The sequence below is a fragment of the Chiloscyllium plagiosum genome, unplaced genomic scaffold (assembly GCF_037043375.1).
Source record: "Chiloscyllium plagiosum isolate Xiang-an unplaced genomic scaffold, Cpla_swu_hap1 HiC_scaffold_21, whole genome shotgun sequence".
NCBI classification, from domain to species: domain Eukaryota; kingdom Metazoa; phylum Chordata; class Chondrichthyes; order Orectolobiformes; family Hemiscylliidae; genus Chiloscyllium; species Chiloscyllium plagiosum.
In genome coordinates, this window is record NW_028270159.1 from 21,120,663 (window position 1) to 21,144,683 (window position 24,021).

The 24,021-nt window shown below is 43.8% G+C and overlaps 1 protein-coding gene across 7 annotated transcripts in view; it reads left to right on the top strand.

Annotated features, from left to right (window-relative positions):
- The window catches only part of garnl3 (GTPase activating Rap/RanGAP domain like 3), a 451,733-nt gene extending 429,434 nt beyond the window's left edge, over window positions 1–22,299 (top strand). For all 7 annotated transcript variants that reach the window (XM_043720251.2, XM_043720250.2, XM_087998395.1 and 4 more), the window contains 2 exons: window positions 7,420–7,540; window positions 21,325–22,299. In XM_043720251.2, the coding sequence (XP_043576186.2) occupies window positions 7,420–7,540; window positions 21,325–21,484 (281 nt within the window). In that variant the 3' untranslated portion in view covers window positions 21,485–22,299. The remainder of the gene's footprint in view (window positions 1–7,419; window positions 7,541–21,324) is intronic.
- Window positions 22,300–24,021: the final 1,722 nt, after the last annotated feature.

A 24,021-nucleotide genomic window follows, 5' to 3' on the forward strand; every position in this document is an offset into this window, starting at 1 on the left:
CTCTTCTCAATCACCTTTCCTTTCCCTTCTTCCCTCTCCTATCTCTCTATTCCCTCTCATTTCTCCATCTTCTCTTTGCCTTTGACTTTCTCTTCCTCTTGCACTCTCTGTTTGGGTGTGCTTCCCCCCTCTTCATCATCTTCTAATCTGCCCCCTCTCTGTTGCTCTCCTTAATCTCCTATTTCATCACTCCTTCTTTCCTTCTCTCTCCCTTTTATCACTGGCTTTCTTGGATGTGTGGCTCTCGCTATTTTGATTTTCTTTCCCCTTTTATTTCTTTTCACTACCCCTCCTCAACTTCTCACTCTCTCTCTCTCTCTCTCTCTAACTTGACCTCCCTCTTCTTTCTGACTATCTTTCCTCCATGTCTCTCTATTTTGAATACACTCTTTCTTCTCTCCTGTTTCTCATCACTGTCCCTCCTCTTTCTGTCTCTATTTTGACGTCCCCTTTTTTCCTCCCCTCTCCCAGCTCTCTCCCCTATCCCTTTGCTTCAGTCTTGGTTAACCAAAGGACCAACCAGGATTCCTCCTTTTAAAAAGGGTGGTATGGTGGCTCAGTGGTTAGCTCTGCTGCCCCACAGCGTCAGGGGCCTGAGTTCGATTCCACTCTCAGGTAATTGTCTGTGTGGGGTTTGCGCATTCTCCCCGTGTCTGCATGGGTTTCCTCCAGGTGCTCTGGTTTTCTTTCACAATCTAAAGATGCTAAATTGCCCATAGCGTCCAGTAAATTAGGAGGAGCAGCCATAGGGAATATAGGGTAGGGGTAAGATGCTCTTCGGAGGGTCAGTGTGAACTCGATGGGCCGCATGGCCTATTTCCACACTGTACCGATTCTATGATAAACAGCATTGATTGCTGGGGAAGTGTTTTTTTTAAGCCAAGTTTGGCCACAGTGCAGCCCTTTAAAGAGTAGGTTAGAAATTAGCCATAGTCTTAGCAAAGCAGACATCAGAGAGATCAAATAGCGTACCCTACAATTCCTTCTTTTCTCTCCGTGGTTAGCTGTACAAATTGATTAAAATAACTATAAACTGTAATATGCTGCAAAGGAAGAATTAATTCAGCAGACCTTAACTGTGATTTTCAAATAAGCAGATTATTTCTCAAGATAGAGGGCTTTATATTTTAGAGGAAGTAACTGAAGCCTAAAACTAATGAAAATAGTTGGACTGACCCAAATCTTATTTCTTCAGTGTGTACCTTTCGGAGGAACAGATGAGTTTAATTGGCCCTCCACATGGTCTCTCAGCTGGAGTTTCAGCTCAGTTGCTGTGCCTATGAAATTCATTCAAAATCAGTCGCTAATCAATGTATTTACCATTGCACAGTTTCCACTTTCAGTAACTGGTCTGCATCCAACTAAACTCTGAAAATTAAGCAACCCAAAGGCACAGTTTAGATTATTTTAAATTGTTTTAATTTGCTATGAGAATGACTACAGTACAGTTAGGAGCAAATGGTTCTGTATTGTTCTTACAACATATTTTTGAGATTTTAAAATCACAGGTGGGAGCGAGAGTGATAAAAAAATTGTGTGTTGCTCAGTACCAACAATTGAATGATTTTCAACTGTATTCACCAAACTGCATGCAATCACTGTTCTTAAATAGATCAAGGAATTCTGTTTTAATTTTTAAAAACAGTACAGTCACCTATTTGTTCCGATTCATAGACAATTTAACATTTAATGACTCACATTTAAACAGATCTTGAGAAAATAAAGATTGGTCTCAAAGCGAATGCAATTTTGAGCCCAAAAAAGGGTATTGGCACTCAGTTGAGTTTCGTGGATGATTCAGTGTCTGTGCAGTATGTCCTCACTTAAAGTCACTCTGCTCAAAGTTATTTCACTTTAAGGTCATTAATCAATGAATTGCAAACTATCCATTTAACATTGGGAGAAAGTGAGGACTGCAGATGCTGGAGATCAGAGCTGAAAATGTGTTGCTGGAAAAGTGCAGCAGGTCAGGCAGCATCCAAGGAGCAGGAGAATCGACGTGTTTCGGGCATGAGCCCTTCTTCAGGAATCTTCAGATTCCTGAAGAAGGGCTTATACCCGAAACGTCGATTCTCGGTATCTATTTAACATTGACAGTTTCACACTGTTGTTGGTTCCAAATGTTTTCTTTGTGGATTGCATTCTCAGAAGATCTCTTCTCCAGCCGCCTCCCAAACCCAGATTTTCTGTTTTACTCACAGACCATGCCCTTAACTCTCCCGAGCCTTGCCTTTGCCCCAGGTTTCAGCTGTCTCCCAGGCCTTGCTCCCCAGCTTTGCCTCTTCTCTGGGCTTCATAAGGCAGCTTTGTTCTGCAGCATTGCTATTCCTCCTTGAGTCGAAGGAGGGTGTCAGTGGAAGGGTACTGGTCGGTACGGTGGGAAAGGAAGAAGCGGAGGGCTTTGAGTCCTTCGTGATGGGGGATGGAGGTGTACAGGGACTGGATGTCCATGGTGAAGATAAGGCGTTGGGGACCGGGGAAGCGAAAATCATGGAGGAGGTGGAGGGCATGGGTGGTGTCCCGTACATAGGTGGGGAGTTCTTGGACTAAGGGGGACAGGACCGTGTCGAGGTATGCAGAGATGAGTTCGGTGGGGCAGGAGCAAGCTGAGACAATGGGTCGGCTGGGGCAGTCAGGTTTGTGGATTTTGGGCAGGAGGTAGAAGCGGGAGGTGCGGGGTTGTGGGACTATGAGGGAGGAGGCGGTGGATGGGAGATCCCCTGAGGTGATGAGGTTATGGATGGTCTGGGAGATGATGGTTTGGTGGTGGGGGGTGGGATCATGGTCAAGGGAGCAGTAGGAGGAGGTATCTGCGAGCTGGCGTACCAACCAGTACCCTTCCACTGACACCCTTCTTCGACTGACTGAACTGGTCCTCACCCTGAACAACTTCTCTTTCCAATCCTCCCACTTCCTCCAAATGAAAGGAGTAGCCATGGGCACCCGCATGGGCCCCAGCTATGCCTGCCTCTTCGTAGGGTATGTGGAACAGTCCATCTTCCGCAACTACACTGGCCCCACGCCCCATCTTTTCCTCCGCTACATCGATGACTGTATCGGCGCCGCCTCGTGCTCTCACGAGGAGGTTGAACAGTTCATCCACTTCACCAACACCTTCCACACCGACCTCAAATTCACCTGGACAGTCTCAGATTCCTCCCTCCCCTTCCTTGACCTTTCTATTTCTATCTCAGGCGACCGAATCAACACGGACATCTACTGTAAACCGACCGACTCCCACAGCTACCTAGACTACACCTCCTCCCATCCTGCCCCCTGTAAAAACGCCATCCCATTCTCCCAATTCCTTCGTCTCCGCCGCATCTGCTCCCAGGAGGACCAGTTCCAAAAACGTACAACCCAGATGGCCTCCGTCTTCAAGGACCGCAATTTCCCCCCCGACGTGGTCGACGATGCCCTCCACCGCATCTCTTCCACTTCCCGCTCCTCCGCCCTTGAGCCCCGACCCTCCAACCGCCACCAGGACAGAACCACACTGGTCCTCACCTACCACCCCACCAATCTCCATGTACAGCGCATCATCCGCCGTCACTTCCGCCACCTCCAAACGAACCCCACCACTAAGGATATATTTCCCTCCCCTCCCCTATCAGCATTCCGTAAAGACCACTCCCTCCGTGACTCCCTCGTCAGATCCACACCCCCCACCAACCCAACCTCCACTCCCGGCACCTTCCCCTGCAACCGCAGGAGGTGCAAGACTTGCACCCACACCTCTCCCCTCACCTCCCTCCAAGGTCCCAAAGGAAACTTCCATATCCGCCACAAATTCACCTGCACCTCCACACACATCATCTATTGCATCCTCTGCACCCGATGTGGCCTCCTCTATATTGGGGAGACAGGCCGCCTACTTGTGGAGCGTTTCAGAGAACACCTCAGGGACACCCGGACCAACCAACCCAACCACCCCTGTGGCTCAACACTTCAACTCCCCCTCCCACTCCACCAAGGATATGCAGGTCTTTGGACTCCTCCATCGCCAGACCACAACAACACGACGGTTGGAGGAAGAGCGCCTCATCTTCCGCCTAGGAACCCTCCAACCACAAGGGATGAACTCGGATTTCACCAGTTTCCTCATTTCCCCTCCCCCCACCTTGTCTCAGTCAAATCCAACGAACTCAGCACCGCCTTCCTAACCTGCAATCTTCTTCCTGACCTCTCCGCCCCCACCCCAGTCTGACCTATCACCCTCACCATGACCTCATTCCACCTATCGCATTTCTAACGCCCCTCCCCCAAGTCCCTCCTCCCTACCTTTTATCTTAGCCTGCTGGACACACTTTCCTCATTCCTGAAGAAGGGCTTATGCCCGAAATGTCGATTCTCCTGTTCCCTGGATGCTGCCTGACCTGCTGCGCTGTTCCAGCAACACATTTTCAGCTCTGATCTCCAGCATCTGCAGACCTCACTTTCTCTTCTTGTTGATGGTGGTCATAGCTTGGCATTTGTGATGCAAATGTTACATGCCACGTGTCAGCCCAAGCCTGGATATTGTCCAGACCTTGTTGCATTGTGGTGACAAAACACCTTTCACTGTTTCTTTCTAGATATATGTGACAATAAATAACTCATAACTCTTTACTCATAAGACTGTGTTCAAATCTTAGACCTGAAGCCAAGCCTTTGCGATTTTCAGAAAAAGATGCTACCACCTTTGCTCTGCTGAAATATAGGAATGCTGTTTTGTTAATGGAAACATTCTTTGGTAAACCATTTCTGTTTTGCTAGAATGTGAAATCTTGTATCACCAATGGTTGTAGAAGCAGAGTCCAGAAGTTCTTTGGTAGAGAATTAAATAATTGCTCAATGTTGAAGAACATTTAAAGGATTCAATTAACACATTCGAGATTGGGATTAGACAAAAGGAATCTTCTTTCTTAAATCATTCATGGGATGTGGACATTGCTAACTGGGCCATTATTGCCCATCTCTAGTTGCCATTGAGAAGATGGCAGTGGGCTGTCATCTTGAACTGCTGCAGTCCAGTTGGTGTAGGTAAACCCACAAGGCTAGGACGGAGGGAGTTCTAGGACGTTGACCCCGTGACAGTGAAGGAATGACTGTACATTTACAGGTTGGGATAGTGAGTGGCTTGGAGGGGAACTTGCAAGTGTCATTGCTCCCATTTATCTACTGCCCTTGTCCTTTTACGTGGCTGTGAGTTTAGAAAATGCTATCTGAGGAGCCTTGGAGAATTTCTGCAGTCATTTTGTAAATGGTATACATGACTGCGACTGAGCATTAGTGGTGAAGCAAGTGAATATTGGTAGATATGGTGCCAATCACATTTGCTGCTTTGTCCTGGCTAGTATCAGTTTTCTTGAGTGTTGTTGGAACTTCAGTGATTGAGACAAGTGGGGACTTGTGCCTTGTAAATGGTGGAAGATTACCTGTTGCAAGATTCCTAGCCTCTGACCCACTCTTGTACGCTAGTTTCCAGCCAATGGTAATCCCAGGATGTTGATAGTGAGAAATTCAGTGATGGTAATGCCCTTGATGGTTAAGTGATGATGGTTAGCTTCTTGCTGGAGATGGTCATTGCCTGGCATTTGTGTGGCATGATCATCACTTGCCACTTTACAGCCCAAGCCTGGATAATGTGCATGTCTTACTGTATTTGAACACAGACTGTTTCAGTAGCTGAGGAGTCATGAATGGTGCTGAACACTGTGCAGTCATCGGTGAATATCCCCATTTCTGACCTTATGATGGAGGGAAGGGCATTGATGAAGAGGCTGAAGATGGTTGGGTCTAGGACCATACCCAGAGGAACTTCTGCAGAGATATTCTGGAGCTGAAATGACTGACCTCTAACAACTACATCCAGTTTCTTCAGTGCCAAATCCAACCAGCAGAGAGTTTTCCTCTGATTCACATTGCCTCCAGTTTTGCCTGGGTTCCTTGATGGCTCATTTGGTCGAATGTAGCCTTGTAATTCCTGAATTCATGCAGAGTACAACATTGACAGAGACTTGATGGGCCAGATGGCTAATATCATTGGTTAGGCCACTGTTGGAATATTGCATGCAATTCTGGTCTCCTTCCAATCAGAAGGATGTTTTGAAACTTGAAAGGGTTCAGAAAAGATTTACAAGGATGTTGCCTGGGTTGGAGGACTTGAGCTATAGGGAGAGACTGAACAGGCTGGGGCTGTTTTCCCTGGAGTGTCGGAGGCTGAGGGGTGACCTTATAGAGGTTTACAAAATTATGAGGGGCATGGATAGGATAAATAGGCAAAGTCTTTTCCCTGGGGTCGAGGAGAGGGGTTTAGGGTGAGAGGGAAAAGATATAAAAGAGACCCAAGGGGCAACTTTTTCACAGAGAGGAATGTGGTGGAGGCTGGTACAATTGCAACATTTAAGAGGCATTTGGATGGGTAAATGAATAGGAAGGGTTTGGAGGGATATAGGCCAGGTGCTGGCAGGTGGGACTAGATTGGGTTGGGATATCTGGTCGGCATGGATGGGTTGGACTGAATGACCTTGACTCTACTGCTGTATGATTCTGTGATTTTTTAATTTCTGACATGAGGGCATCAAAAATCAAAAAAGCCAACCTTACCTCAGTTGTAAAGCGAGGTGTATTAGCAGCTGAGAGTCTCCAGCATTCAGTATTCAGTCGTCACAAATGAATGAATCATTGGACAAGCTGAAGACCATCAATATTTTATTAAAGAGAGATCAAGTTGATGAGAAAAATGTTACCACAACCATTACATCTCAGCTTTCTAATGAAGCAGCTTCATTGTTTCAGCAATGCGTATTACATGTTTCCAGGGCATTATCCAATTATGGTACACTCAGGCAAGTAATGAGCTTTGTCTGCAGTTTTACCTGAAGCTAAACTAATGTATATGCAATGCTGGAGGAAAGATATTCTGCTCTTGTGCTAGGACTCTAATACTCATGAGAACAGTGTGGTTTATGGTCCAGTGATCCTAAACAGTCCTCTATTAAGCTTTAATGTTTGCTTCAGAAGACTAAAGAAGTTTATAAGGAAATTGAAATTTTAACTGGCTAATTCTATTAAGCTGTAGTCACGCTGATTTAAAGTGAGAATTTTGTCTGAAGCCTAAAGCACTTTTATTGGCAGATAAACCAAAGCATATCCTGATGTTCATTACCAGTACGCAGGAGAATTGGATGAGCCAACGATGACATGATCTGTTGGCCATAGTTGTGGAATTCTCACCAACCTTTCACCTTTCCATTATTTGGAACTTCTTGTCAGGTATATTGCAAGCGGCTGGATTTAATTATGAAGCTCACAGGCAGCGTGTTGACTGCAGTCAGGTCCAGTCGATGTCCCTAATCTGCACCCAGCTAGCAGCACAATGAGCTTGTTGTTACCCCTTTGCTCCAAGTTTGAGTGTTTTCCATGTTGTCATTCTAGGCTTGACGACTGAATCAAACACAACCAAATCTGACACAGCTCCAAAGCAGAAAAAATGGGCCCGGAAAGGGGTGGACGAGGAGCTCAGGAAAGGCGCTGTACGATCAACGAGCAGTGACAGGTAAGCACTGATCAATGTGCAGAGAATTTACCATCGTGGGGGGGTTGGGGGGGACATTCCTGCAAGGAGCAGGGATAAGCCAATTGGCTCCACAGACCTGCTTTGTTAGTTAATAGGATCCTACTTGATCTGAATGTAGCTTCAAATCCACATTCACACCCATCCTGATAACGTGTCACTGCTTCCCCTACTTACCAAGAATCTACCTCCCTCTGCCTCTAAGTATTCAGACTCTGCTTCTACCATGTGTTCAGGAAGAGGGATCCAAAGACTAAGGACATGAATTGCCTTGAAATATTCCTCTACAGTGGTTTCAGTAACTGTAAACACTGGATTCTTTTGGGACAAAACCTTGTTCCCATTTGGATCATTTTCCACCAATGGATTATTCTATACTTTTTTTTAGTTTCCTGATACCGGTCTGACGGCAGTTTAACCAGGGTATGAAGGTATGGCCAAATGTTGAAGATTGAAGAAAAGTCATCGAGGGTTTGGGGAATCCATTGCCACAGAAGGCTGTGGAAGCCAGGTCATTGAGTATATCTAAGACTGAGATAGACAGGTTCTTGATTATCAAGGGGATCAAGGGTTAAGGGAGGAAGCGGGAGAATGGGTTTGAGAAACTTATCAGCCATGATTGAATGATGGAGCAAATTCAATGGGCTGAATAGCCTAATTTCTGCTCCTATGATTTGTGGTCTTATGGCTATTTTAGGATTCCAGAGACTTTGCAGTGATACAATAGAGTTTGTCTATAGCTCCCTTTCCTCCCTCCCTGTTTCATTTTGAAAATTTGTCCAGCCAAAGTGAGTAGGCCTCATGTGCTATTTGATTGCTTGGGACTGCAGATTGAGCTTAAACTCCTGAGACTGAAGGATCAATGTACTTCATTGGAATTGAAGATTGTTCGTTTCCTGTGTTTGATACCAAATATACCACACAAAAATCGTTCTTATCGCATGGGGACTCGAGTACAAGGCTGTGAGAAAGCTTTGCTATAATTGAATGGGATTTTGCTGAGACTACATGTCCACTCCTGGACACCTTATATTTGTTCCATCATTGGGATTAGGACATCGCTGCCAGGCTAGCATTTATTATCCATCCCTGATTGAGTCAACTACGGTCTGGAGCCACATGTAGGTCAGACCAGCTAAAGATGGCAGTTTCCTTCCTTAAAGGACATTAGTGAACCACATGGGTTTTTCTGACAATCGACAATGGATTGCTGGTCATTGTTAGACTCCTAATTTTAGACTTTTAATTGAATTCAAATTCCACCACCTGCCATGGCAGGATTTAAACCTGAGACCCCAGAATATTTCCTGGATCTCAGGATTAACAATCCGGTGAAAATACCACTAGACCATCACCTCCCCGATACCGAAAAAGTGATAGCACTACATTGATTTCTGGGTTATAACAGAGGATGAGTAGGATTAGCCTGGATTCTAGAGTTTAGTAAAGGTGTTTCAATAAAATTTATGTTTTTCTGACAGTGTTGAACAGGGTGAAAGGTGAGAGCTTGGTTCTCGTATTTGAGAATCTAGACTAGGGCATAACCTCAGGGTAGGACTAGTGGATGAATACTAAGTGCACTAGTTAGGTAGGCCTAGGTGAATCCTCAACTCTTCCCCCACCATCTCACAACTAACTTGTGAAAGTGAATATTGTGCATTGGTGTGAATAAGAATTCAGTATTTATAATTTAATTCATTTTTATTTGAGCAAGGAGAATATGATGATACTGATTTTACATTCTCAATGTTCTGTATTTTGACCAGGGTATTCCCAAGAAGAAATGCTCTTTTTAATGTGTTAAATGGCTCACATGTTATAACACAGTGTTACTGCCAGTTACTGGGTGATGTTATGTGTAATTTACAAAATCAATAATCCTTTTGATAGATTAGGCTGTATTCAATTACACCCTTTGATATCATTTGCTGGTTTGTAGTTTTGGAACAGTTCTGTACATGTATAAATTTATAAAACTGTTGCATCAACAGAGTGAAAATTATAATCTGAAATTTTGGAAAATGTAATTAGATGGAAGTCTAAGTATGGCAGTATATGTTGACCTTAAGACCATAAGATATAGAGTGGAAGTAAGGCCATTCAGCCCATCGATTCCACTCCTCCATTTAATCATGGTTGGTGGGCATTTCATCTCCACTTACCTGCATTCTGCACGTAGCCCTTAATTCCTTGCGAGATCAATAATTTATCAATCTCTGCCTTGAAGCCATTTAACGTCCCAGCCTCCACTGCGATCCGTGGCAATTAATTCCACAGGCCCACCACTCTCTGGCTGACGAAATGTCTCCTCATTTCCATTCTAAATTGATTCCCTCTAATTCTAAGGCTGTGCCCGCGGGTCCTAGTCACCCCGCCTAATGGAAACACCTTCCCAGCATCCACCCTTTCTAAGCCATGTATTATCTTGTAAGTTTCTATTAGATCTCCCCTCAACCTTCTAAACTCTAATGAATAAAATCCCAGGATCCTCAGCCGTTCATCGTATGTTAGGCCTACCATTCCAGGGATTATCCATGTGAATCTCCGCTGGACATGCTCCAGAGTCAGTATATCCTTCCTGAGGTGCGGGGCCCAAAATTGGACTCAGTATTCTAAATGGGGCCTAACTAGAGCTTTATAAAGTCTCAGTAGCACACCGCTACTCTTATACTCCAATCCTCTTGAGATAAATGACATTACATTTGTTTTCTTAATCACAGACTCAAGTTGCAAGTTAACCTTTAAAGAATCCTGGACTAGCACTCCCAGATGCCTTTGTACTTTGTCTTTATGAATTTTCTCACTGTTTGGAAAATAAGTCCTGTTGCTCACGTTGAATTTCATCAGCCATTTCCTGGACCACTCTCCTAAACTGTCTAAATCTTTCTGTAGCCTCTCCACCTCCTCAGTATTACCTGCCTGTCCACCTAACTGCGTATCACCAGTGAACTTCGCCAGAATGCCCCCAGTCCCTTCATCCAGATCATTAATATATATAAAGTGAACAGCTGAAGCCCCAACACTAAACCCTGTGGAACACCACTTGTCACTGGTACCATTCCAAAAAGAAACCTTTTATCCCAACTCTCTGCCTTCTGTCAGATAACCAATCCTCAATCCATGCCAGTTGCTCACCTCGAACACCATGGGCCCTCACCTTACTCAGCAGCCTCCCGTGAGGCACCTTTTCAAAGGCCTTTTAGAAGTCTAGCTAGATAACATCCACTGGGTTTCCCTGGTCTAACCTACTTGTTACCTCTTCAAAGAATTCTAACAGGTTTGTCAGGCACGACCTCCCCTTACTAAATCCATGCTGTTTGTTCTAATGTGATCCTGCACTTCCAAGAATTTAGAAATCTCATCCTAAACGATGGATTCTAGAGTTTTACCAACAATCGAGGTTAGGCTAATCGACCTATAATTTTCCATCTTTTGTCTTGATCCTTTCTTGAACAAGGGGGTTATAACATAATTTTATACTCATCTGGGACTTTCCCTGACTCCAGAGACTTTTGAAAGATCACAACCAATGCCTCCGCTATTTCCTGAGCTACCTCCCTCACAATATAGCCCATTGGGGCCAGGAGATTTATCAATTTTTAGACCTTTTAGCTTTTCTAGCACTTCCTCTTTTGTAATGACTACTATAGTCAACTCTGCCCACTTGCTTTCCTTACACTGTGAAGACTGAAGCAAATTAGTTTTTAAGTTCTTCAGCTATTTCCTTATCTCCCAGCACTAGCCTTCCAGCATCAATTTGGAGCAACCCAATGTCTACTTTTGCCTCTCATTTGTTTCTTATGAATTGAAAGAAACTTTTACTATAATTTCTAATATTACTGGCTAGCCTATCTTCATATTTGATCCTCTCCTTCCTTATTTCTCTCTTTGTTATCCTCTGTTTGTTTTTGTAGCGTTCCCAGTCTTCTGATTTCCCAGTGCGCTTGGCCACTTTATAGGATCTCTCTTTTTCTTGGATACATTTCCTGACTTCCTTTGTCAGCCATGGCCATCTAATTCCCCCGCCCCCCCCCCCCCCCCCCCCCCCCCCCCGCCCCACAAAACACACAGACACACACACATCTTTCTTTTGTCTTTGGGATGAATTTACTGTGTCCTCAATTACAGCCGGAAATTCCTGCCATTGTTGCTCTACTGTCTTCCCTGCTAGGCTCTGCTTCCAGTCGATTTGAGTCAGCTCCTCTCTCATGCCCCTGTAATTACCTTTATTTAACTGTAACACATTACATCCGATTTTGCCTTCTCTCTTTCAAACTGCTGACTGAACTCAATCAAATTATGATCATTGCCTCCTAAGTGTTCCCTTACTTTAAAATCTTTTATAAAGTCTGGCATATTACATAGCATAACATCTATTGACATATATCAATAGGTCAAGACCTTTTATGCCCACTCCTAAAGCCTTTTTATTTCCTCCTACAGTTTCATGAATACACCTGGTTTATTCAGTATTTTTGCTATTTCACCCTACCCCCGAAGAGTTTGTCATTATGGGCTACCAGTGGTTTTACCAGTCTTGCCTGAGTGTAGGGTCAATCATTTAAGAATGAGCTGGTGAGGAATTTCTTTTCTCAAAGAGTTCTAAATCTTTGGATTTCCTTATCTCAGATGTTATGGCTGCTGTGCTGCTGATGGCCGAGGTAGACAGTGTTTTGGATTCTGGGGGAGGTACAGGACCTGGGCATCATTTGAGGCAGTGAAATTGAGATCAAAAATCTTACCAAAAGGCAGAACAGCTGCAAGAGGCCTTACAGCCTGCTCCTGTTCATATCCCTTATGTTTCATTAGGGTGTGTGACATTCAGATCAATGAGTAAGAGGCTGGATTGCACTGAAATGGGTGCACTGGTTTCAACGTCAGAGTGAGTTGACATATTAACTGGCACGCAAATCTTGCACCCATATAAAAGGAGCTCCTCTCAATATGTCCACTATTGGCAACTTGGTCAACGTCTAGACATGAACAGCTCCAGCTGCAGTCACAGGAATGACCTTGCACAAATCTGATGGAATTAAATTATATTTTCTTCACAGGCCTGAAGGAATGGGTTTGCAAAGTGGCCAAAGCCTTCTTGAGAATCTGGTAGGCAGGGGCTCTTTGTTTTGTAATTAGAAGGTATCCCATTCCAGCAGGCATCCTGCCAGCCTAGTTTAATAGATTATTTGGCATCTTGTGCCAATATGCATTCTGGCAGACTGCAATATCCGTAAATTCTTCATGGAGTTGCTATTGATAATGCAGAGCCCACTAAATTAGTAGGAAGGCGAGTGTTGTATTCTGTCTGATGAAGCAGGATCCAACGTGATGTCTTGCTGTTCTTTGTTTGCCCCGCGTTAGAGAAACTGGAAGGATTGACACCTCCGGCCCTGTGGAGAGAGGAACACAAGATAGAAAGAGAGGGAGAGTGGTGAAGAACATAGGGACAATAGAGGTGGGTGGGGGTGGGGGGGGGGAGAGAAAGAGCGCAGAGAGAAATAAGGTGTGAAAAAGAAAGAGAAAAGACAGGTAAGTGTGAGAGTCAGTGCAATAAGTGCACTAGTGCCTGGTTTCCACAATACTGAAGGGTATAACATTGACTTTGCTATGAAGGCAGGAGCTAGATTTGGTACATTATAACACTCTTGGTTGTCTTAGCATGTTCGAAGTGCTATATAAATGGACGTGTTGCTTCCTGCTCACATCATCACACACAATCACAAACGTGTTAAGGTGCAGGAGGAGGCCATTCAGCCCATCCTGACTGCATCGGCTCAATAAATGAGCATCATTGACTAGATGCCAAAGTCCTGCTTTTTCCCCATTGTTTCTATCCAGTTTATCATTCAGTGCCCCTCTTGAATGCCTCAATTGAACCTGCCTCCACCACATTTCCAGGCAATGCTTTCCATACCCAAAGTACCCTCTGAGTGAAAAGATTTCTCCTCGTTTCGCCGTTGCTTCGTTTGCAGATCACTTTAAATTTGTGCTCTCTTGTTGTTGTTCCTTCCACAAGCAGGAACAGGATCTCTTTATCAGCTTGCTGCCCATTTTGAAAACCCGGCCATCTTTCCAGAGAGAACAGGTCCAACTTCTTCAATCTATTTTCATCGCTGAACTTCCTCATCCCGCAATCACTCTTATGAACCATTTCTGCCCATTCTCCAATACAGAGACTTTGCTATTCGTGTGATGCCCGCAGTAGCACACAATACTCCAGCTGAGATCTAACATGTACAAATTCAAAATCATCTCCTTGCTGTTATACTCTAAGCCGATATTCATAAAGCCAAGGACATTATGCTTTACTTACTGCTCCATCCTCCAACTTTCAATGACCTGTGCACATACATCCCCAGATCCCTCTGCTCCAGCACCCCCTTTAGAATTGTACATTTAACATAGATTGGCTTTCAATGTACTTCTGACAAAGTGCATCACTTCAGATTTCTCTGCATTGGATCTCATTTACCACCTATCTGCCCACTCATCTATGAGCTTCTAGATTCTGGATTAGTGGTGCTGGAAGAGCACAGCAATTCAGGCAGCATCCGAGGAGCTTCGAAATCGACGTTTCGGGCACCACTAATCCAGAATCTGGTTTCCAGCATCTGCAGTCATTGTTTTTACCTCTATGAGCTTCTAGAGTTTTACACTGTCCTCCTCAAAGTTAACAATTTGTAGATCATTGTGAATTAGGGAAGGAAGTGTTTTCCATTGCTACTCAGACATATGATGAGACTAGATTCACGAACGTATGGAAACATGCCCTGTAGCCTGAAAAATCCACATCGCCCCTCTGAAGAGTAACCCACCCAGACCCATTCCCCTACCCTATATTTAGCCCTGACTAATACACATAACACTATGGGCAATTTAGCATGACCAATTCACCTGACCTGCACATCTTTGGATTGTGGGAGGAAACCCACACAAACACAGGGAGAATGTGCAAACTCCACACAGACAGTCGCCCGAGGTGGGAATCAAACCCGGGTCCCTAGTGCTGTGAGGCAGCAGTGCTAACCATTGAGCCAACGTGCCAGCCTATGCAACACTTGGTACCTGTCACCCCATTGTGGTACTTGGTGATTGATAGCACCAACAAGATGATCAGTTCATTTTTGCCATTAAATCGTTGTGGATGAACTCCCCTTTTCTTGCAGTTTGACCTCATTCCAGTTTATTTAGTGTGGTGACCATTGCTTCACCAGGGAAAGTCTACTTCTCCTGGGTGCTTCTTACAAGACGTGGCTGATAGTGCTTTTCCCTGTAGTTATTCGATTGGGTGAATAACTGTCTGTTAATTTAATACAGAATATTTATTTACATGATACTCTGAGTGCTGAGAGCTAACCATGTCAACACAAACCACATGTGACTTTGCTCAAATCAACATTAACAGTAATCATAATCTTAGTGACTGGTGGAACACGCTGAATGGACAGAGGAGTGTACTCCTGTTCCTAAGTTGTATGTTTGTTTGTGTTTGATATTGGCAGATAGGAGTTCTACCTTGATTTATCTGCTTAAAGCACACCCTTACTTAAATCTATCCAAAAATGGGCTCTCTAATGTGGGAGTGAAACATTCCCATTGCATTGTGGATTTACTACATTTCCCCCAGTATGGAAAGTTGCTGACAACCATTCTACTTGCATTATATCATGAAATCTGTTGAGTTAATGCAGCCAGAGAATATCTTTCTCTGCATTGTTGTAGTACAGGAGGAGGCCAATTGTCTTTGGCACTAACCCAATCTCCTGTCTTTCCCCATACCCTCGTGCATGGTTTTGCACAATAATTGGGAAATTGCGGACAGTGGCTGCAGGCAAGTTGGAGTGGCCATTTGGTATGATGGAAAGATAATGAATGAGGCTCGGTGTGGAGGGGGGAGGCAGGAGGTGACATGCTTCGGGTTTTGTGTTCTTTGAACCCGTGTACTCGAAAGGAGGGGGCTTGGCGGAGAGACCTGGGTGTGTGTGCATGTTCATGTCTGAGGAAGGGTGCAGGACGAAGTGCAGAGCTATTGAAATGCATATTATATACTGTCATTCTATGATTCAACACCTTGAATGCCTCAGTTGACCCTTTCTCCACAATGTCAATGCACTTCAAGCTGAACCTTTTTTGGAAGTTTTTTGATTTGCAGCTTTTGCAACACATTTGCGTACTACACCATCAGATTCTCCATCCTCTTACCTGAAAAGAACAGTCTCTCTGGCTATTCCCATGATTTTAAACTTGGCTGCCTTGGAGGAAAACAGAGCCAACTAACCAATTGAAATGTCTCATTCATGGGACCACGTGCAAACCTATTTTTAGCATTCCTTCTCCAATGAGTTCATATCCTTCCTCTGACAGCCAAAACAGGACACAGTGCTCTGCTCTAGCTGAGATGTAACAAAGTCAGAATCAAGCACCTGCCTTGATTTGATCATGTATAATATGCACTTTAATGGCTCTCTGTGCTTTATCCTGCCACCTTTTTTCCTCCGACATGGGCATGTGTGTGCCCCGGGTCTCTCTGCCAAGCTCTCTTTGGTGTACACGGGTTTCATGTTCTTTGGTATCAGAGTGTGTCACCTCTTGCCTCCCTTCTCCACATTGTGCTTTTAGTTATCTTTCCAAAATGGCCACTCCAGCTTTTGTTTGCAGCTTGGTGGTCGTCCACTGTTGGCAATTTCCTATATTTTGTATCATCTGCAAACTTTGAAGTTGTTCCCTGAGTAACTAGATCATGTATCAGAAAAAGCAAGGATTCCAATACTGATGTATGGGTGATTCTGCAAACTATTCTTCCAGCCAGAGTGGAGCTGTAAACCACCACTTGGTAAATTGGCTAAAGGGTCCTTTGTTCCAGATGATCTCAACCTTATTGTGTTTTTTTTTTGAAAAAATTGATTTGCTTCCTGAGTGAGTAAAAATTAAGTGCCTGGCAGTACTTTAGCAGAGTAGCCATTTAAGCTGTTATGTTCCTGCATCCCTTTAATCTCCCACCACCCATAATGTGAATTTTAACTGTCCTCTTTATTTGCCCAACTTTCAATATATATTTGTCATTTTGGAATCGCAAAGCCAATTTTGGCACACTATATGGTAATCCTGGCTGAAATGTTTTTGCACAACTAGGAATCCAGCATTGGTTTACAAAATTAGTTCTTAAGAATAACTGCTTGCTGAGTGAATGAGTTTCCAGAGTTCCATTTTCTCCCCCTTTTTTTAAAATATCCCAGATAAAGACAGCTCAAATAATTTCACTTAATTATTTTAAAAATAAAGCACTGGCAACATTCCATACCTTCTGATAATCTTCAGGTTATTTGCCATGGCTGTTTGAGTAGAGGTTTTGAGCCATTTACTAAGATTTCATAATCTTAAATACTAACTCTAGTGGAGTAGACTGAAGGTTATTATATTCCATCTAAATTATAAGATTTGAATTGCCTATCAATGCATTGCTCTGCCAATACCTTTTCTTGTAGAGTTTTGGCTAATGGGGTGACACTGTTTAAGAAGGGTGGTAAGGACAAGCCAGGGAACTATAGAGTAGTGAGCCTGACCTCGGAGGTGAGCAAGCTGTTGGAGGGAATCCTGAGGGACAGGATGTACGTGTATTTGGAAAGGCAAGGCTTGATTCAGGATAGTCAACATGGCTTTGTGCATGGGAAATCGTGTCTCACAAACTTGATTGAGTTTTTTGAACAGAGGATTGAGGGCAGAACGGTAGATGTGATCCATATGGACTTCAGTAAGGTGTTCGACAAGGTTCCCCATGGGAGACTGATTAGCAAGGTTAGATGTCACTGAATACATTTGGATACAGAACTGGCTCAAAGGTAGAAGACAGAGGGTGGTGGTGGAGGGTTGTTTTTCAGACTGGAGGCCTGTGACCAGTAGAGTGTCACAAGAATCGGTGCTGGGCCCTCTACTTTTTGTCATTTACATAAATGACTTGGATGCGAGCATAAGAGGTACAGTTAGTAAATTTGCAGATGACACAAAAATTGGAGGTGTAGTGCACAGCGAAGAGGGTTACCTCAGATTACAACAGGATCTGGACCAGATGGGCCAATGGGCTGAGAAGTGGCAGATGGAGTTGAATTTAGATATATGCGAGGTGCTGCATTTTGGGAAAGCAAATCTTAGCAGGACTTATACACTTAATGGTAAGGTCCTAGGGAATGTTGCTGAACAAAGAGACCTTGGAGTGTAGGTTCATAGCTCCTTGAAAGTGGAGTCACAAGTAGATAGGATAGTGAAGAAGGCATTTGGTATGCTTTCTTTATTGGTCAGAGTATTGAGTACAGCAGTTGGGAGGTCATGTTGCGGCTGTACAGGACATTGGTTAGGCCACTGTTGGAATATTGCGTGCAATTCTAGTCTCCTTCCTATCGGAAAGAAGTTGTGAAAGTCCAAAGGGTTCAGAAAAGATTTATAAGGATGTTGCCAGGGTTGGAGGATTTGAGCTATAGGGAGAGGCTGAACAGGCTGGGGCTGTTTTCCCTGGAGCATCGGAGGCTGAGGGGTGACCTTTATAGAGGTTTATAAAATCATGAGAGACATAGGCAAAGTCTTTTTCCTGGGGTCGGGGAGTCCAGAACTAGAGGGCATAGGTTTAGGGTGAGAGGAGCAAGATATGAAAGAGACCTAAGGGGCAATGTTTTCACACAGAGGAAGGTACGTGTATGGAATGAGCTTCCAGAGGAAGTGGTGGAGGCTGGTACAATTGCAACATTTAAGAGGCATTTGGGTGGGTATATGAATAGGAAGGGTTTAGAGGGATATGGGCCAGGTGCTGGCAAGTGGGACTAGATTGGGTTGGGATATCTGGTCGGCATGGACAGGTTGGACCGAAGGGTCTGTTTTCATGCTGTATATCTCTGACTCTTTTACAAACAGAATCCCAAAAGGATTACGGCACAGAATGAGGCACGTTGTCTGTGCTAGCTCCCCAATTGTGCAATTTGCTTCAAATCACTCTTTCCCCTTCTCCCTGCACTTCATTTTTCAGACAGCCATCCAATTTCCTCTTAAACATCTCAATTGAACTTCCTTCCCCCATACTGTCAGGCTGTGCTTTCTGGTTTTGAACCTCGTGCTGCGTGAAAACATTTTTCATCTTGTTGCCGTTGCTTCTTTCACCAATCGCCTTAAATCTACACTCTCTTGTTCTACATCCTCCTGCTAACAGAAACAGTTTCTCTCTATCTACTCCATTCAGTCCCCGGAGGATATTGAATGCCTTTAGGAACTGTCTAGCTCCAACGAAGGAGTCCCAACTGCTCCAATCTATCCATCTGACTGAAGTTCCTGATCCTTGGAATCATCCGTATGAAATTTTTTCTGTGCTCTCTCAATTACCTTGACATTGTTCTTAAATTGTGGTGCTCAGGACTGAGTATAAAGGCCAATCCATTGTTTTATTCAATTGGATTACATTTAGAATCAATGCCCCTATTAAAACAACCTAGGCTCCTATATGCTTTACCAACAGAGCTCGCAACATGTCCATGGATGGGCAATACTGACGCCCACATTTCTCAAGAGAATTTTTAAAAATCTCATTCCCAGGCTTCAAATGGGTGTTATTCAAATTGGGCACAGTATCAAGAACCTTGAGTAACGGGTCAGCTGGAGGTTTCCTGGATTATGCGCCTGTTTCCACCGTGTATATAGAGATTTTCAAGACTACCCCTTTGAAACATTCAATTGTTTCAGAAAGGTCTTGAAGGGCCTCAGCAGTTTATCAGTCATATCCCCAGGACCTGATCAGATGAACCTGAGAACTCTGTGGGAAGCTAGAGAAATGATAGCTGGGCCTCTTGCTAAGATATTTGTATCATCGATAGTCACAGGTGAGGTGCCGGAAGACTGGAGGTTGGCAAACGTGGTGCCACTGTTTAAGAAGGGCAGTAAAGACAAGCCAGGGAACTATAGACCAGTGAGCCTGACGTCGGTGGTGGGCAAGTTATTGGAGGGAATCCTGAGGGACAGGATGTACATGTATTTGGAAAGGCAAGGACTGATTAGGGATAGTCAACATGGTTTTGTGCGTGGGAAATCATGTCTTACAAACGTGATTGAGTTTTTTGAAAAAAATAACAGAGAAGATTGATGAGGGCAGAGCAGTGGATGTGAACTATATGGACTTCAGTAAGGCGTTCGACAAGGTTCCCCATGGGAGACTGATTAGCAAGGTTAGATCTCATGGAATACAGGGAGAACTAGCCATTTGGATACAGAACTGGCTCAAAGGTAGAAGACAGAGGGTGGTGGTGGAGGGTTGTTTTTCAGACTGGAGGCCTGTGACCAGTGGAGTGCCACAAGGATCGGTGCTGGGCCCTCTACTTTTTATCATTTACATAAATGACTTGGATGCAAGCATAAGAGGTACAATTAGTAAATTTGCTGATGACACCAAAATTGGAGGAGTAGTGGACAGCGAAGAAGGTTACCTCAGATTACAACAGGGTGACCTTTATAGAGGTTTACAAAATTATGAGGGGCATGGATAGGGTAAAAGGCAATGTTTTTTCCCTGGGGTCGGGGAGTCCAGAACTAGAGGGCATAGGTTTAGGGTGAGAAGGGAAAGCTATAAAAGAGACCTAAGGGGCAACGTTTTCACGCAGAGGGTGGTACGTGTATGGAATGAGCTGCCAGAGGAAGTGGTGGAGGCTGGTACAATTGCAACATTTTAGGGGCATTTGGATGGGTATCTGAATAGGAAGGGTTTGGAGAGATATGGGCCAGGTGTTGGCAGGTGGGACTAGATTGGGTTGGGATATCTGGTCGGCATGGACGGGATGGACTGAAGGGTCTGATTCCATGCTGTACATCTCTATGACTCTATTGTGTCAACCTTGCCTATCTGGTTTTCCCGTGATGTTTGTTGAATTGGACAGTGGCTTCTTTACAATTGGAAATACGACCACAGGTCATTACAATCTAACCTGCCTCTGAAAAAACCCACAGAATTGGGTTTTACATCCTGCCATTATTACACTCCATCAAAATCATTGGGCAGGTTTTTATTTATAGGATGTGGGCGTCACTCCAAAGGTCAGCATTTGTTGTCCTTCCCTGATAGCCCTTGACCTCAGTGGCTTGCTAGGGCTATTCCAGAGGGCAGCTCAGAGTCAATGACATTGCTGTGTGTCTGAAGTCAAGACTAGGCCAGAACAGGTAAGGATGGCAGATTTCCTTCCCTAAAGGACATTAGCAACCAGATAGGTTTTTAATGACAATCAATGATAGTTTTATGGCAGCATTATTGAGAATAATTTTCAATTTTATATTTTTATTAACGTTAAATTCTATCAACTGCTGGAATCAAACCCAAGCTCAGAGCACTAGAACAGAGGGTTACCAGTCCAGTGATATTCCTCCCACATGAATATCTCCTTAAAATATCAAAAAACAATGTTCCACCATTGGTTCTCTCACCCAATAAAGTAGATTAAAATTACCCCGTATTGAATCTTGATGTAATGTTTCTTAAATTGTGGTGTATTTTCCATATTGTACAGTACATCTATACATCCAAAACTCATAAACACAGTCTGTAGCAATGTACGAGTTGAGTCTAATGAACAGATCTGTCTGAAGCTGTATCGGATGCAGCCAGGCTTTTTTAAATCGAAGTATAAATGTCAGAAGGTGGGGTATCCAATGCCCATTCACCAATAGGATTCCTACCCACACATTCCTCAGACTTAGGGTCACAGCTTCAACTCCAAAGCATTTTGCTTTCATTTGCTTGTTTGCAGGATTCTGTCAGAGATCATTGACACTGAGGTAGAGACGCAGCGCCATTTATCCACCAGTTCCGACCCGGACACAGCAGCCAACAGAGAAGAGAGCCCTCCAGCTAGCAGCTCATTTCAGCTGAACACGTCCTTCGATGAAGATGTTCTGGACTTGAAGTGAGGAGCTGGCGACTGTCGTTTTCTGTTTTTTGTTTGTTTTCACTCCCTTCTTCTCCCCCTCCGAAGACTCTGTAACCATAGCAACCCACCCAAAATGTATAGTGCATGTCCGCTCAGTTCTGTTATTGTTGTTGCACTTCGAAAGGCCGACGACCTCTGTCCTCCTATTTAATGTGAATTTCACACATTTAATATGAGCGTTGACTAAAAGTTTTGGAATATTTTTGCAGATGATTTACTTATTATTTATTACCACATATTTATCTCATTGAATGGAAGAACTTTGTTGGCTGAGGTTTGTACATTTTGTTCCGTCGGCCTAATGTTTGGTTTTGAATCCTTGACCCTCTTAGCAGTAGTTTTGTACTCAATGAATATGTACTGTCAAAACTGTTGCTGCCTCTGTGATGGGAAAAAAAACACCAACTGTCTTAAAATATTGTATTGCCATTGTTTTTAATGCCAAGAATTAAATGTAAATGTTTTGTGTTTCAAATGTTGCCTCTAAAATTACTGAATTCGTACCTACAAAAATATCTATTTTCAGTGCTATAGTGCACTGTTGTGAAAGTAGATTATAATTCTGTTAATTAATATGAAATGAATATTAAGGAATATAACATGTGTTTTTCTTTTACAACTCAAAATATATTCAGTTCACCTGATAAGTAAATATTTTTGTTAAGTGAATGGAAATTTAAAAGAATTTAAAAGCATTTTCTGTCCAATCTTAATGTATTTACTCCTGAGATAAGCTTCAGGGGTAGTCTTTGTGAAATGATGCTTAAATAAATCTGTATTTATTATCTGGGATAATGCTGGACAATGTTCTTTTCATACTTCAACAATCAAAGAACATGATTTGACCAGAGCAGTGGTTCAAGAAATCAGCTGACCACCATCTTCTCCAGGATGACTGGGCGATGGACACAACCAGAAAAGCCCACAGCCCTGGATGAAGGAGAAAAGGGCTGAAAGTTTAGCTGGGCCTGAACCGGATACAGCTGCAGCTTTGATTCATTATAAATTCACAATTTATTTTATAACACCACTTCATTTAAACTGATACTTTTTTTGCAGTTTTATTAAGGCAAGGAAATGTTGGATCTGATTAACGAAATAAAACAGCCATTATTGTTTGATGCTGCTCTGTACGGTACTGCTTAAGGCTTGTTGTCATTAATGATCTCTATTTGCTACAAATTAGGACATCAGGACTGAACAGTGTAAACATGGATAATGCTCAACTCACTGGCATCCAAGAGACTTGGACTGAAGGTCTGGGAGATTAAACTCAGGGGGACTGAAGCCTAATCAATGAGCTGTAAACATGTATAGGTATAACAGTGGTTTACTTATCAAGATTAGATTAGATTCCCTACAGTGTGGAAACAGGCCCTTCAGCCCAACCCGACCCTCCGGAGAGCAACCCACCCAGACCCATTTCCCTCTGACTAACGCACCTAACCTCTGGGCAATTTAGCATGGCCTGTACATGGAGCACCCAGAGGAAACTGGAGCACCCAGAGGAAACCCATTCTCCCCAGGAGAATGTGCAAACTCCACACAGACAGCTGCCCAAGGCTGGAATTGAACCTGGGACCCTGGTGCTGTGAGGCAGCAGTGCTAACCACTGAGCCACCGAGCCATCAAGACCAACATGTAGAGTTTCACCAACTTGTTTTTTTTTGATAATCAAGTATTAAGCCTGCTGAAATTAGACTATTAATAAGAAAAGGTATTGATTCTAATCTTCTGAAGGTGACCTTCTTGCATTTTTAAGTATGATCTGAAGACTTAAAGAGTTATCCCCTAAGCCGTGTCATTGTTTCTGATAACAAGAAGGCTTCAAATTCTCAGTCCTGAGGAAGGCAAAGGGTGTATAATGAAGATGAGCCCATATTATTGCTTCTAAGCAAGTCAGGCAACTATATCAGGACAAAAATTGGTGAAATGATCTCCTGTGTAAGGCAGTAGTTGAAGACAAGGACCTTGAAATTATAGTTGGATCCTTGGGTGGGTCAGATCTACTAAGATTTGATGGAGCTTTCCAGTAGCAAGACTTAGATCTCATGACGACTTGCTGAACCTCAGTCCTCCCCCATTTTGATAAGCTTCTGACCCCATCCCTACACTACAACTGTGCCTACGTGGTCCCACCACTGCTGCTGTGCCCCCACCTTAAGCTCATATGAAGCTGAAACATAAATTGAGCTTTTATTACTGGCTGTTCTCCCCATTCTAACCTCCATGGAGTTGAGGGCATTAAAATATGTAAGAGATAAGATTTAAGAACTAAATCCTATTCACCTACATTGCTGTGCTTGGCATGCCCCCCCTCCCCCCCCACACACACATACACACACCCCACATCAAAGGAGCCGGCCTGAATTCCTTGGACCTTCCCCTTGTTGAATCCGATACCCCTCTGCCCTGACCAGAGTTGGGCCTAACATGACCTGACCTGCCATTGACTGCACCCCAATCTCCACTCAGCCTGTTACCTTGAAGAAGTTCTTTGATTTTCCTGCTCCTCAG